Below are 14,605 nucleotides of genomic sequence, written 5' to 3' on the forward strand. Positions count from 1 at the left end.
CACATATAATCAATATCATGACACGAGTCGAAACATCCTATAGGATTTTGGATATTGTATTCTCTTTGCTCAATTTTCCTCGGGATTAATAAAGGTCTATCTATCCATTATACAATATCCTATTCACTAATTCACTTAGGAAGAACTAATAAGTTAATTTTAAGTTAATACATTTAAGTTAACAAGTTAACAATGTTATCAGTAACAAGGGTCGTATCTTAACTTCCTTGCAGGAATGCAAGGAAGTTACGATTTTTAATGTCACTCATGGCGACATTAAAAAGACCAGCCACCTGGACTACTCTACCTAAACAGATATGGCCTTTATTTTGCTGACAAATTCACAATCCACACAATTGTAAATTAAACTGAAAAATAAAATAAAATAATAATATGTCATGGATTATTGTATGTTGATTATGACTGTCAAATGTCATATACTGTATTGGTAATCTTGCCTAAATTAATAAATGAATTTATGAAGTAAAAAAGTTGCTCAAGCAGTAGGACAACTTCTTGCCCAATTGTATTTCTTTAAATAGCATACATTACAAAGCTGTTGCCTCGTTACGCCGCTGATGAGATAACATTATTGAATATTGCGATGTCTATATTACTCGCGATAAGTACATACATATTGAAGTATACGGGTTGAATGCATTTCTGACTTAGGTTTGCCGCTAGCATTGAACCACAATGAAATACCTACTGCATGCACACACTGAAAAAAAGAAGAAACTAGAAAAAGTGCTCCTCGGAGCACAGGTCTCCGCCAGGTCAGGTACGTTATTCTGGCCTCCTGGTGGCGCTATAATAGGCCAATGTGAAAAGGTTGCCATTTATTCTTAGGTATTTCACGGCAATCAGACACTGCATTCATGATTTGAGGCATTTTGTTCCAAAAATGTGTTTTGCTAAATTAGACCTGCTGGTGGCGCTATAACAGGCCAATGTGAAAAGGGTACCATTTCTTCCTCGGCCTAGTGGGAATGTGCGTGTGAAATTTCACGGAAATCGCAAGCTGCGTGCATAGTTTGAAGCTTTTTGTTCAAAACGGACCAATCCTGCAAACTTTGGAAGCCAACCATAGGCAATGAGGATGGAATATGGGAAATCGGACAGATCCGTGTTGATCACATGACTCAGCCAGGCTGAGACAATAAATGGATTACTGAATATTTCCATTCCAACAACATGGTTTTACTGAAAACACTGCACCTCGCTACAGCTGCTATTGACAATGAATGTTTACCTCCAACTTAGCAAAAACAAAATCATCCTTTATACCTGGATTGTTGAAATGAATAAAAACCTAGTTAAAGAATACATGGTGGTTAGTCTGGTTTATGTCCGCAGTGTGTTTGAGGACAGCCGCATACAGGAACTGATCAAATGGGCAAAAGACTTGTACAGTCCTGATGAGCATCTCTGGACCACTATCCAGCATATTCCTGGTGTTCCAGGCTCAACATAGACCAATTCCAAGTATGACATGTCAGACATGAACTCCATTAGACGGCTAGTGAAATAATAGCTAGCCTAATAAAATATTCAATATTCAATCAAAGTGAAGTGGGAGGGGCATGAGGGGTCACAGGGTAGGATGGTGACGGCGTATCCAGTGTGTCATGGCACACATGTTAGGGGAATGTGTGTGTATGGTGCTGGATCTGCAGTGGTTAATTGAGCAGCACCACCTTTTTGCCAATAAGTTTGATGTAGACACAGATGTCATTGCTATTCAATGTCTGGAGTAGGAATGCACCGAATGGGAAATTCTTGGCCGAAACCGAATGCCGAAAAAATAGAAAACAGCTGGCCGAAAACCAAATACCGAAAGGCCGAATATGATAAATATATACATATATATAATGCATTTATTTGTTTACCAATGTTGATCAGCTACCTGATAATGGCAAAAGACATGATTATGGCAAAACTTAAATAATAATCACTATTATATTCAGCACCTGTTCTTTCGGTGATATTTTTTCGACGTTGTATTTTTTAACCATTATCGGCCGATATGTTTCGGTGTCTTTCGTGATATTTTTTCGGCGTTAAAACCCTTTCGGCCGAAAGCCGAAAATGCATTTTTTTTTACCATTATCGGCCGATATGTTTCAGTGTCCGAATATTTGGTGCATCCCTAGTCTGGAGAAGTACCTCAGAAAAAAGGCGCTGGCAGAGCATTATTACTCGTTATCATATGGTCTCAGTCTGAGACACGTTGGGACCTAAGGATTAAAGCACTGTTTCTCAATATATTTTGGGCCAGTGCCCCCTATTCAATATCCAGATCCCTTATCGCCCCACACCCAATTCAAATGTAAGCTTCATCTTTATTGTGTTGCCTATAGAATTGAGAAAACGTCTCATCGATTTCCAAATATCAGATTTTACATTAAACTGGACTGTTAGTATGTGATTATTATGTAATTATTAACCTACTTCCCAGGGAGAGAAAAAAAGTAGATAATAAGTAGAATATGGATGTCAGGCCCTGTCACATCAGACCCCTCTCACAGCACTGAATGGCATGGCTGTCATGGCCCTGTCACAGGGCCTGTCATGCTACCATGGTACCATGGTACTATAGTAACATGTTACCAGCCCTGTCACATGCAGGGATGTCACCCAGACCCCGTCAAAGGGCTTTCAGGCCCTGTGACAGGTCAGTATCATGTCACATGATACTGACCATGATATGGAGACACAATGACCAGTACCTTATTGACACAATGACCAATACCATGGAGACACAATGACCAGTACCATGGAGACACAATGACCAGTACCATGACATCCCTGTCACAGAGTGCTTTCTGTCAAGCAACAACAGCGTACAACGGAGGACAAATTAGGCTTTAGTAGCCTTTCCAGACATCTTCCACCTGTACAAACCTCATTCAACATTTAAAAATCTAGCCAATCTTCCATCATCATCCCAATAAACATGCAACTACACACAATTCAGAAACCACGCCTCATTTGATTGCAGAGTTCATGAAAGAAAGTCTAGGATGAAGTTAAGAAAATGTGCACTTGAATACAGTATATTAACTGTGAAAACAGATATGTCTTACAGTATGTATGTATACAGTATGTTTGATATGATTATTGTAGATATTTAATTTTATCTTGCTACTTTCTTTTGTTATTCTTTAATATATTTTATTGTGGCTACAATGTCGATGTAGCCACAATAACAAATCATTTGACTGTGTACCTGTATATGAAATGTAATGAATAAAATCTTTAATCTTCAGTTTAAAGTGCCAATGCATGCAACATAGTGTGACATAGTAAACATTTTTTATTTGTTTATGACAGAATAAAAATAATGTATTAAATATAAGTAATTAAGAAAAATCAAGTTGGTTGTAAAAAAAAGAATTAAATAAATAATAATAAAACGCCATGTAGTCTCAGATTAAGACCAGCAGGTGTCCTCCATCTAAAAGGAATCAGCAGAGGACCCACAGGCTCAGCCATGAGTTTGGCATGGAGGAAAGCAGAAAAGGGACCTACCATTTATAGCTAGCTCTTAATAATGGAAGGATCATGCATATACCTTAGGGAGAACAACAAACATAATTAATTATGCATCTCAATAATTAAATAGTGTGGCTTCTGTTTCTTTGAACACCCTTAAAACCATGGGACATTTTAAAATATAACTGAGCAGAAATTGTGGCATCATAAGTATCACCATACAAACACAGACTGTACTATCCCCATATTTGTTTTATGAAGTTATTACTAGTCTAATGCTTTTTAGTTTTTGTTTTGACTCTCTTCTGATGACAAACCTTTCAGAAATCTGTCAGAAGCATAGCATTTCTTACAGAACAAAGACTTCACAATTTGTTTAATCTCTAAATCAAAACATTTCTCACAAATGAGGCCAATTATTGAGCAAACACTCAGCAAGCCTTATTGGATAATGGCACATACCTATACACAAAATCCACAATATTAACATAACTCTGATAGTTGAATAACTCTCAGAGTAACTTAGCAATTGTACTGTGTGCTCCTCCTGGGCTCACCAAAGTCCCAAACCACATCAACCCAGTATATTTACACATCACGTTGTGGAAATGCCTTAGCTGCTAGCGCTGAGGCAATAGCCCTCCAAGGTATAAGTTACCTATCCAGCTGCAGCAGCATTGGTTATAAGCTTTCCCGGAAGGCATTCTGCAGTACATACAGTATCTTGGACTTAACTTGAGTTTTTCGCTGTAAAATCACATGAATGAGTAAAATGGCTTCTGAATGAAAAACATATGCTGGTCCTCTGACAGAGGGCAATAGAATCAGTTGCAAACCTCTCCCTTGCTGAAGCCTGAGAACTACTGTAAAGCTCTAATTGATGAGATCATCTCATCGCTTCACCTGTTCAATTGAAAATTAATTGAAGGCTTTGAATATAATTATTTCTATGAATTCTGTCAATATGCTCACTGCTGCATTAACTGGTAGCAGTTCTGAAATGGCAAAAGATGCCAATGTGTCAGTTTGATCTGCTGTGCTGATAAACCGAGGTTTCAAATATTTTTTGAATTAATGACTCACACATGTTTATTAACCCATTAAGACCTGAGGTCTTAATGGGTTAATGGGACGACCAAATGTCGTCTAAAAAACAACAGTTTTCTGAAAAACCTATGTTGCTATATCAGTGGTTATGTAGCGCTATATTGGATCACTCCAGTATGATATATCCCTCCGCGGCAGAGTGGAGGCACCAAGGTAGATTACCAGATTAATCCTCGTGTACGGGGTGTGCCACGCCTGGGGGTGTCGCTCCCTTTGCAACTTCCGTAAATCCCTGCATGGCCCACCTTTCACCCTCTTCCTTCTCTCGGCACAGATGTCATCGATGAGGTGGACATTTTCAAGCTCCAGATAAGGTGAGCTCTGTATGCAGAGAGTGGGGTGGGCAGTCTGCTGATGAGCTGCTTATCCCCACCTGCCCTGAGTTTGCTACGGCATTCCGCGAGTGCTGGGCTAAGGTGCGGGGGCATTTCCGACTGACCAGGGAGGTCAGGCCATGGGCGCTTATGGCTGGGCGTGAGGGCGTGGGGCTCATTGAGTATCCTAATATGGATGACGTGATGGCGACTATGGTCTTTCCCTTGGAGGACATTGTCAGTATGGACGCCGCAGCTGAAGCCTGGCCCTGGGAGGTCAGTGACCAGATGCTGAGCTCCACTTTCGGCGTCCTCTCCACCAGGTCCCGCCTTACGAACATGGCCATGCTGCTTCGCTCCTACCTGGACAGTCTTCTCCCTTCCCTCTTGGGTGGGGACCAGGACTCCCTCGAGGAGGTCACGGAGGTGTCCCGGTTGCTCGGTCTGCTGCTGACGGACATGGCACGGGCTGATGGCTAGGCCGTGGCGACGCCATCTGTGGCTGTCGCAGTTATCACTGCCGTCGCACCTCCAGAAACCCCCCCTTACGCCTGGTGTTGGGCCGGGGATGGGAGCCATGTTGCGGCAGGCCAAGGAACTGGGTGATGTCATGGAGACTTTCCAGCAGTTCATGCCTCCGCGCGCTGGGCTTGTTGGCAGTCAACAGGGATCCTGGCAGCCGCGGGGCCTCCCGACTGGTCTTCAGCAGCGTCTGCCCAGTCTCCGCAGCAGCGGCAAGGTGGCAAGGTCTTAATAGCCCCGTGATGGCCGAGATGCCCCTGAGCCCAGTGGTTGCGGTCTCTGATCTCAAGGGAACTTTGACGGCTGCCACTGTGCCCCAATCTTTATTTACAAGCCCGGGGGACCCTGAGGCTTCCGGACCTGCATCGCCTTCAGTTGAGGGACGGGCCCCTGAGAGGCGTAGGTGGTCGGAGTTGGGGCTCCTGGACGGTATTGTGCATACGTTGCAGAGTTCCGGGGCCCCTGCGACTAACACAGCCTATCAGCAGAGATGGCAAGTGTTTAGTGCGTGGTGTGTCAGTCATGGTGCCATTCCAGAGACCTGTACTGTCCAGACTGCGCTGCAATTTTTGCAGTCATTGTTGGATGCTGGCCGGGCAGCATCTACATTGAACCTCACCTCCATTTCTGCGTGTTATGCTGACGGACCGGAGGGAGAAATGGGTCAGCACCTGTTGCTGTCCCGCTATATGAAGGGCGTTAGGCATTCCTGTTGGCCGTTACCTCCACTAAGAGGGCCGATGAGCTCCATTCACTCTCCGTGAGTGAGGAGTGTTTTTGGATAGGCCCTGACAAGTTGGGTGTCACCCTCCGTCCTAGTGATCCAATATAGCGCTACATAACGATGGTTACGTTGGTAATCACGGTTATGTGAGCGATTGGATCACTCCAATCGTCATTCCGGTGTTCTGGGGTGTCTCGAGAAGGACAAGAGGGTGAAAGGTGGGCCATGCAGGGATTTCAGGCAGTCGCAAAGGGCGGCGCCCCCAGGCATGGCACACCCCGTACACAGGGATTAATCTGGTAATCTACCTCGGTGCCTCAGCTCTGCTGTGGAGGGATATATCATATTGGAGTGATCCAATTTCTCACATAACCGTGGTACGTAACCATCATTCTCAAACTTTTTCATGTCAAGGACCCCCAAAATGATGTATTTGGCCACGGACCCCCATCTCAAAATATTTTGTTCCAGGGACCCCCAGAAGCAAAGATTTTAGTTAAAAATGTCCGCTTTAAATATTTTATAATATTCAAAGATTTGCACAAATTTTCAAGATCGTTCAAAAATAGCATATCTACAAGCTCATAGCTTGTATCCGCTATTTTTTAATAGCCAAAGTATACAATTACACAGACACTTTCCTGGTTTTAATGGGTTAAAATGTTATGGGTAGCCTGCCATATTATGACTACTCTGGCCCAATCTCACCTATAGTACCACTTTGCATACATTTGTGGCATTATGACCCTGGGGGGAAAGAGACGACATATCACCTCAGCAGATCCAGCGTGAAATACACTGTTCCAGTCATAAAGTAAAAGCTGAACAGCTGAATCTCCAGTTCTGGCCTGTGACCCTAAATCGCTTTCCTTCTGCTACCTCTGGATGCTGCCTAACACTCAACATCCATGGAAGATTGCCTGTGGCACGGAGCCAGTTTCAAAGCATTCCCCACATGTTTTTCTATTCAGAAGAACACAAGGATACAGGAACTGTGTTTCATCCAAAGAGGCACCACTGTGTGCGCACATGTGAATGTGTGGGTCTGATTTAGATGTGTTCCAAATGATCAGTTAAGGTAGGTCAATCTGTGAGTCAGATATCAATATATCTTCTATTTACTGTACTGTCCCATGGAGTAGATGTACTGGCAATGGCTCCACTAACTACACCAATGCCCAAGAAAAATATGAACAGTGCCAAAGATGCAGTTTACTGTTTTTTGTTTGTTTGTTTGTTTGTTTGTTGTTGTTATGTTATTTTGCTTGAACATAATCGTCCATTTTATGTACATTTTATGTACTGTACAATAATAGAAGAGAAACCTAATGGTTCAAGGACAAAATTGTGGCATAAATTAATAACAACAGTGAAGTGGTATGAAACGTTATTGTAACTGCCACCTCTGCGACCACAACTCCTGCTGGCCTTAGACTGATAGCAACAAGAACATCTGTGGCACCCCACAGGATTCTTGGATTCTTACAAAAGGTATATACTATCAGGCAAATGGATGAGCTGTGTTAACTATTCAGTATCTTCATCTTCTGGTATGAAAAGCACAGTTGCAGTTCTTAGACGCAGATAGGGAGGTCTGCCTCTCAGGCTCACACTGAGCTTAAAAATGAGTCAGACAGAGTTTGACAACAGGATTATTTGGGGCAGGTTGTCTTGGCTACAGTCGCAGCCCCCATACATAAATAACAAGGTTTGATCAATTACAATTCTTATTCGATGGAGACTATATGTAACTGAAAGCAGCAAGATGATAAATGACAATTTAACAATTTAGCATTATACAGTATATATACAGTAGCATATTTCTTAAACAATTAAAATTTCCAACATACCATAAGAATTGTTATATGGCTGGGGATTACATTTAAAACTATAATGAACAAACTAAAGTTGAATTAATAAAAAAAAAGATTATGTTAATTTTATTCCAGAATGTTATTCTGAGTGACAATGAAGCACTGATGATCTCAAAGCAGCAGTATTGTCACCGAAAAGGCAGTAACCAAGCAACAAGGGGGATATTTCAGCTATTTTTGTACTCCTAAAACTGTTTTTAAAAAGTGTGATCAGTTTGAGGCAAACTTGCATCTGAATATTTGACATTTTGAGAACTATAGTAAGTAAGTATAGGAGTGTGCTATAAGACATTATTTTGTGAACGTTCATTAACCACCTAAACCCCAGCATCCGTATCGTGGGGAAAGCTTTTGCTGAAAATAGCCGATCGACAAGCTCATAACGCAACGTTTAAGTAGTTAAAATTATCCACATACTTGATCCATACTTGGAACGTGTATTTGAGCTGGACTTGTTTTTCAACAGTTTTGACCACTCAACTCCCATGAGCCGAGCAGGGAAGCCTGGGTCCCCTTCACTCACGAGCACCAGTGCCTCCAAACAAACTTCTCCTCCCCATTCCCCCAGCCCCGTATTTTTCTACACCTGGAGACTGCCCAACATCCACCCCCTCACCCCTGATCATCACAACTAGCCAGGTGAGGAAGCAGCTCTCCAAGGCCAGCGTAAATGAGGCCAGGCGGCCAGACAACACCAACCCCATGGTGGTAAAGGCTCCAGGTAGATGGCAGCAGTGTTCCAGCAGCTCTTCAACTTCTCCCTCTGGGCTGAAGAAGGCGCCCTAGCTCTGGAAGTCCCCCTGCATTGTCCAAGAATGGACACCCCAGCTCTCTCAATTACTGCAGGACAGTTTCTCTAATGTCACATGTCATGAAGAACTTCGAGAGACATCCTACAGCACCTCAAGCCCCTGGTGAGAGACTCCCATGATGCCCAGCAGTTTACATATAAAGGCAAACATTGGCGTGGAGCATGCTATCATCTATACTGCTACACAGAGTCTACCCACAGCCTTGTGGCCTGGATTATGGACTACCTCACCAGTAGACCACGGTATGTCAGACTACAAGGCAGTCATGTCAGATGTGTTGGTGCATACAATTTCTTTATTTCTTTTTTAATAGGTTCACAGCAGCAGCAGTCTATCTAGAGAAACGGTGAAAACAATGAGTTTCGGCACGTCAGCCTTCCTCAGCGTTTCAAACTAGAATACATAAAAAAGGAATGTGTTGATGACCAATGAATCGTGCTGTCACCTTTACCCTCTATACCTCCAACGTCCGCATCAACTGAAATGCGTGCCACCTACAAAAGTTATCAGATGACCACTGGTGGTGGACTATTGTTACTCCCTGTATCTACACTTTGCAACCCTGTTTTGAAAAGCGATGTAAATAATGCCAGTGTTGGTACAGTATAAGTTTCCTATTAGTCCACCCTCTGATGGGGAAAACAATCTCTCCATTTGTGATGTAGTAAATCAAGCATTCAGCTCCAAAATATGACCATATTTATGACAGCCATCTGAGCTATCCTTTGTGTTCTATGTTGTATTCAGGCAAAAGAAAGTTCATTGTTCCAAATGGATTCTGCTGTTGTTATAGGTTTAATCTATATGAACAAGAGTTACATACCCCTCTCCAGCTCTGGTAAACAACCATGTGCCATCCTTGGCAGGTGCATTCCCTTAGCCCAATCACCAGTCTCACATTATGGTATACTGCCTGGGTGAGGTGTACCCCTAGTGCCCAAAAACAAATAAAACAAAAAACAAATACAATAATTACTTCTCAGGAATCAGGAATACAATGCAGACCAAATACTTCAATAAATGGCTAATTTAAAAGATATGAACCATTCTGACATAATACTGTAACTTATTCTTAAACCATGAAAGGCATGGGGCCCCACAAGTCAGAAATGCTATATTGCAGCACAAAGACTTGTTGTTGTTCTAGTGTGTCACTGCTACTTTTGTTTATTCAATACCAATTTAATTAATGAAAATTGTATTAAGTTTAACTCCCCTCACAAGATTTTGGTATAAAACCATGAGATTGGTGACCTACATTGAAAAGTCACTAAACATAATGGCATTATCCTTATCTGATTATAAATTGTAAAAGGGTTAGACAAGTGTAGTGGCAAATCAGGATGCAATATTAACCAAATACTTTTCTTTTACTTAGAAATACTTTATATCATTTATTTTACATGCATATAGACTATATTATGATCACACATCTAAGACTTTAAATGATCATACTGTATAACTTTGTTTCGTTTTTTAACTTATATCAACTGAAAAGGATTTGAAATCAACTTTTATTTAATTACTACATATCTACACAGCCTATCTGAAATAAAGACCATAATGGACATCTCCTTAAGGACTAATGAAAAAGTACACTGTTTATGGAGTTATTCCTCTTGTTAGAATAACCTTTTCTGCTGAGAAGCATTCTCTCAAGTGAAATCACTGGCGCTTATCAACGCATTTAATTAGCTATAAGCAAATCATAATCTATTTTGTCTATTATTCATTTTAGCTTAACACTTAAACTTATAGATTCAAAGAAGTCATGCAACTTAGTTTTTTTTAACAATTATTGGATTTATTTGGTGGATATAAATGTTTAAATTCAGGTGTCAGTGAATTATCATCAAAATTATCATCAAAATCCCTGACTCCTGTAGGCTATACAGTAGATATATATTAATTTCTCCTTTACCCTTAATGTTCCGAGGATGATTTTTATGGCAATTCAAATACAAGATCTAAAGCGCTAGATTTTGAAATTTTGTGATTCTTTGCACCGTTTCCTTGGTGAAAAGAATGTGTCTGTCTGTCTGTCTGTCTGACAGACAGACAGACAGACAGACAGACAGACAGACAGACAGACAGACAGACAGACAGACTTAGATTTAGAATAGAATCATTCGTTGGTTCTAAATGAGCATGAGTTAGTTCTAACACGTCCTTATTTTGCCTTTTCTTTGCCATTAAGGTGATATCCATATTGCAAACATATAGGCCATAATTTAGGCTAGATAGACTTCATCTGGCTGGCTCAATATAGGAAAACGTATAGGACACCGCTTATACGTGACGTGACTTGAAAGGATGCAATGCACGAGTAGAACAAATCACTTTATTATATGAAAATATACCCATAAAAGTGAACAATATTTACAAATCAAAAGATATAGCCTATAAAGATATAGCACGTTCACCACGATCTCCAGTATGACAACATCAGTATCGGCTTTCTGGTTTGAATCCGTTTAAAAACCGAACTTCACAACAATACTGGCGATAATAGTAATGCCAAAGGCGCACGCACACACACACAAGATTCTCATCAGTTATTATACACAGCCATACGAGGATAAGAGAAATACACTTGTGGAAAAGACAGAAATACTCTTATTTACAACTCAATGAACGGATGAGTTGCATACAGAAGATGTCCAATAATGATGTAGCCAGCCCACCAGACGATGTGGACCATAACTGCAACATATTGCAAAAAAACAAATAAATTAACAAACACAAACAGATAAGTGTGCCTCTAATTTATTTCTCCGGTTGTAGCCTAATACCGAAAAGTTTCAGCATTCATATTTCTCATAACAGCTCTAAATCGGACCTATACTATACGCTAATAACTACATTGCTGGATTTTCCCATTTGCCTGTATCGATCAAGCCAGTCCTTGAGCTCAGAGATGCGATATCCCTCTGGTCCTCTGCCTCCCTGATAAACTATGTTCCCGTCTTGGAGGATATAAAGTCTGTCGAAATAAGCTCCGTACGCCGCGTTGGAAGAGTTCTCCATGCTGTCGACCACCACCAGGCACTCGGGCACCTCCAGGCGCATCAGCCGCGCCGCGCTCAGCCTGTCCTCCAGACACTGGTGTGTGGGGATCTGGTAGGGCGCGTCGGAGCTCACCCAGCCGTCCGAGGGGTGCGCCTCCTCTATGTACACGACCACAGAGTCTGCTATGTCTGCGTGCTGTTGCACGACACCCTGGAACGCCTTCAAGCGCGCCATGAACGGCGGTCAAGTGCAACTGCCGAAGTTGAGGATGAGCGGTCTCTGTTCCTGCGCGTAGTCGAGGATCCGACGTGGCGTCTGGTCCAGCTGAACCACTTCGGTGTTGGGCGCGCCGTGTCCGAGGTGCGCCGCTTTCAGAAAGTCCAGTTTGTGTCCGTGCCAAACGGCCCTGAGGGACTCCAGGGTGCACATCCTGTTGGAATCGGATATGCACAACGGGGGGTCGATGATGGCATCTCCCTCTGGCTCCCTCATTCTGAAGAAGACCCTTTTCCTTATGCATAAAAAGTCAAGCAACCAAAACATTACGGCTGCCATTAGGAAACGTGGCAGCAGGACAAGACACACTATTGCATTTTTAATAGCCTTGACTGTATTCATTGTGACTTTTTAACCCCCAGCAAGATTGCCGTGCGCGCCACAGTGAAACTTCAGCGCTTTAGCTGTGTGTGTCTGCAGTCCTTGCGCTACGATCCTGCAGGCTCAAGTTCGGCCACTTGCAAACTTCCCTCTTTTTATAGCACCGGCAGATTTGAATGAATAACACCCCGCCTCCACACTGGGGCCGAGGCCTCACATGGTGGGGATTACCTTCTGTCAACTCCACTACCAAAGAACCAATGGGGGGAGAGGGCGCACCATGAGCATAGTAGTAGTTAAACTTTGAGAATGTAGCCAACACTTCAGATAATGCTGTAGGCCTAATAATATTTGTTGTAACTGCTTACCGGAATTCTTATGCAATGTAGGCTAGTTTACGTAATTTGTTGATACCTGCATGCTCTGGGCCTAAAAGACAGCAGCCTATAATGATTTATATCAGGCTCTATACCTATACTGCGATATTGTGCTGCAACCCAAACATGAACTTGAAGTTTTGAGAGTTTCACTTAATGGTCAATATCAGAATAGAGAAAACACCTGGGTATTTAAACCAAGAAAACCATATAGAGTGGTGATTGCAGGAGTTTGATGGAGACTATAGTGTTAACGTCATAGTCCTATATTATACCAATCAACTGATAATAGCCTACCAAATATTGTCTAAAACATAAATTCCCTGAAACAAACTTATAATAATTTGAGTTGCAAGTTTTCTTTAGCATGTCAACACATAGAGCCAAATAGGCCCAACTGGCGGCACTAAAGGGGCTCTGGGGAGAACTGGGTAGGCTTTCTTTGTATTACTTTGTATTAAGTATATTTGTATTAAGTCTAATTATTTTATCAAGTTTAAGTATAATTGTCTCTATGACTTAGCCCCAATTAGTACCTCTCCCTCCGCTATGTAGCTCCGAGATGAGGTCCTACTACGTGGAGCGGTGCCGTATGGTTGAAAAATGTCCGCACATTTTCCACTTTACATATTTCTTACCCCTTTCTGCACATCGTATCCAAAAAGTAAAGGTATTCTGAAATGATCACAGATGTTTGAAATTTTAACTCACCATAAAATCCATCCAACGAGTTGAAAAAAGTGTTTAAATCGCTTCTCTCCTCAGCCGGTTCAATAATATTATGCATTAGAAGATGCAATTCAACATTTGACCAGTAGGGCAATCAGTAATGTTATCTCTATGGGCGCAACTCTTGCGCAATGTCTTAAAAACATGTAACCGGCGGAGGAAAGAGGCGAATAAAGTGCTTTTTTTAACTCGTTGGATAGATTTTATGGTGAGTTAAAATTTCAAACATCTGTGAGCATTTCAGAAAACCTTTACTTTTTGGATACGATGTGCAGAAAGAGGTAAGAAACATGTAAAGTGGAAAATGTGCGGACATTTTTCAACCATACGGCAGAGATAAACATGGAACCTCATCTCGGAGCTATACAGCGGAGGGTGAGGTTCCGATTGGAGCTATCTATGACTAAGAGTGACTGGATGTCAAGTAGCCTAAACATATATTTTCATAATTGTATGATTCAAATTACATTTTGGTGTACTAGATTCACCATTATTAATTTGTTTGGTATTAACTAAATACATCACATCAAGAATAAATTATGGCAGGCAGGCAGGCAGCCAGCCAGCCAGCCAGCCATGATGGAGGGAAAAATGCATCTGCTGTAAATGTAACTGTTGTACACAGTGATAATAATAATGATAATAATACATTTTATTTGTGATAATTTTATTTTATGATAACAATTTCACAAATCTCAAAGTACTACAGGGTTGAAAAACAATGAAAATAGCTAAATAAACAACGTAAGATGCTACTAAAATGTTAAGCCAAGTAAAATCAAGGCATAGGGAAAAGACCCAAGGATAAACTAAAAAAAACAGGTTGCTTTTTTTTAAGGTAGTCAGTTTTTGATTGATTGATTGATTGATTAATTGATTGATGTACTTTATTTAGTAAGACATGAGAACAGTACATGGAAGTACAAAATTCACAATACAAGGTCTACTAAACTGGGAGACTCATTAAGCACTGAGCTTGTTTAAGATGAGATCCCCATGCACACAAATCATGATGACATATATAAGAGACAGACAGATATACACA

At 41.5% G+C, this 14,605-nt stretch overlaps 1 protein-coding gene across 1 annotated transcript; it reads right to left on the minus strand.

Annotated features, from left to right (window-relative positions):
- Positions 1–11,193: 11,193 nt before the first annotated feature.
- dio3a (iodothyronine deiodinase 3a) lies at positions 11,194–12,566 on the minus strand. Its single transcript, XM_084045122.1, has one exon. The coding sequence runs from the start codon at positions 12,473–12,475 to the stop codon at positions 11,693–11,695; it is 783 nt and encodes a 260-aa protein (XP_083901248.1). The 5' UTR covers positions 12,476–12,566; the 3' UTR covers positions 11,194–11,692.
- Between the last annotated feature and the right edge of the window lie 2,039 nt (positions 12,567–14,605).

This window comes from Gymnoscopelus microlampas, assembly GCF_963454915.1.
Source record: "Gymnoscopelus microlampas genome assembly, chromosome: 20".
Taxonomy (NCBI): domain Eukaryota; kingdom Metazoa; phylum Chordata; class Actinopteri; order Myctophiformes; family Myctophidae; genus Gymnoscopelus; species Gymnoscopelus microlampas.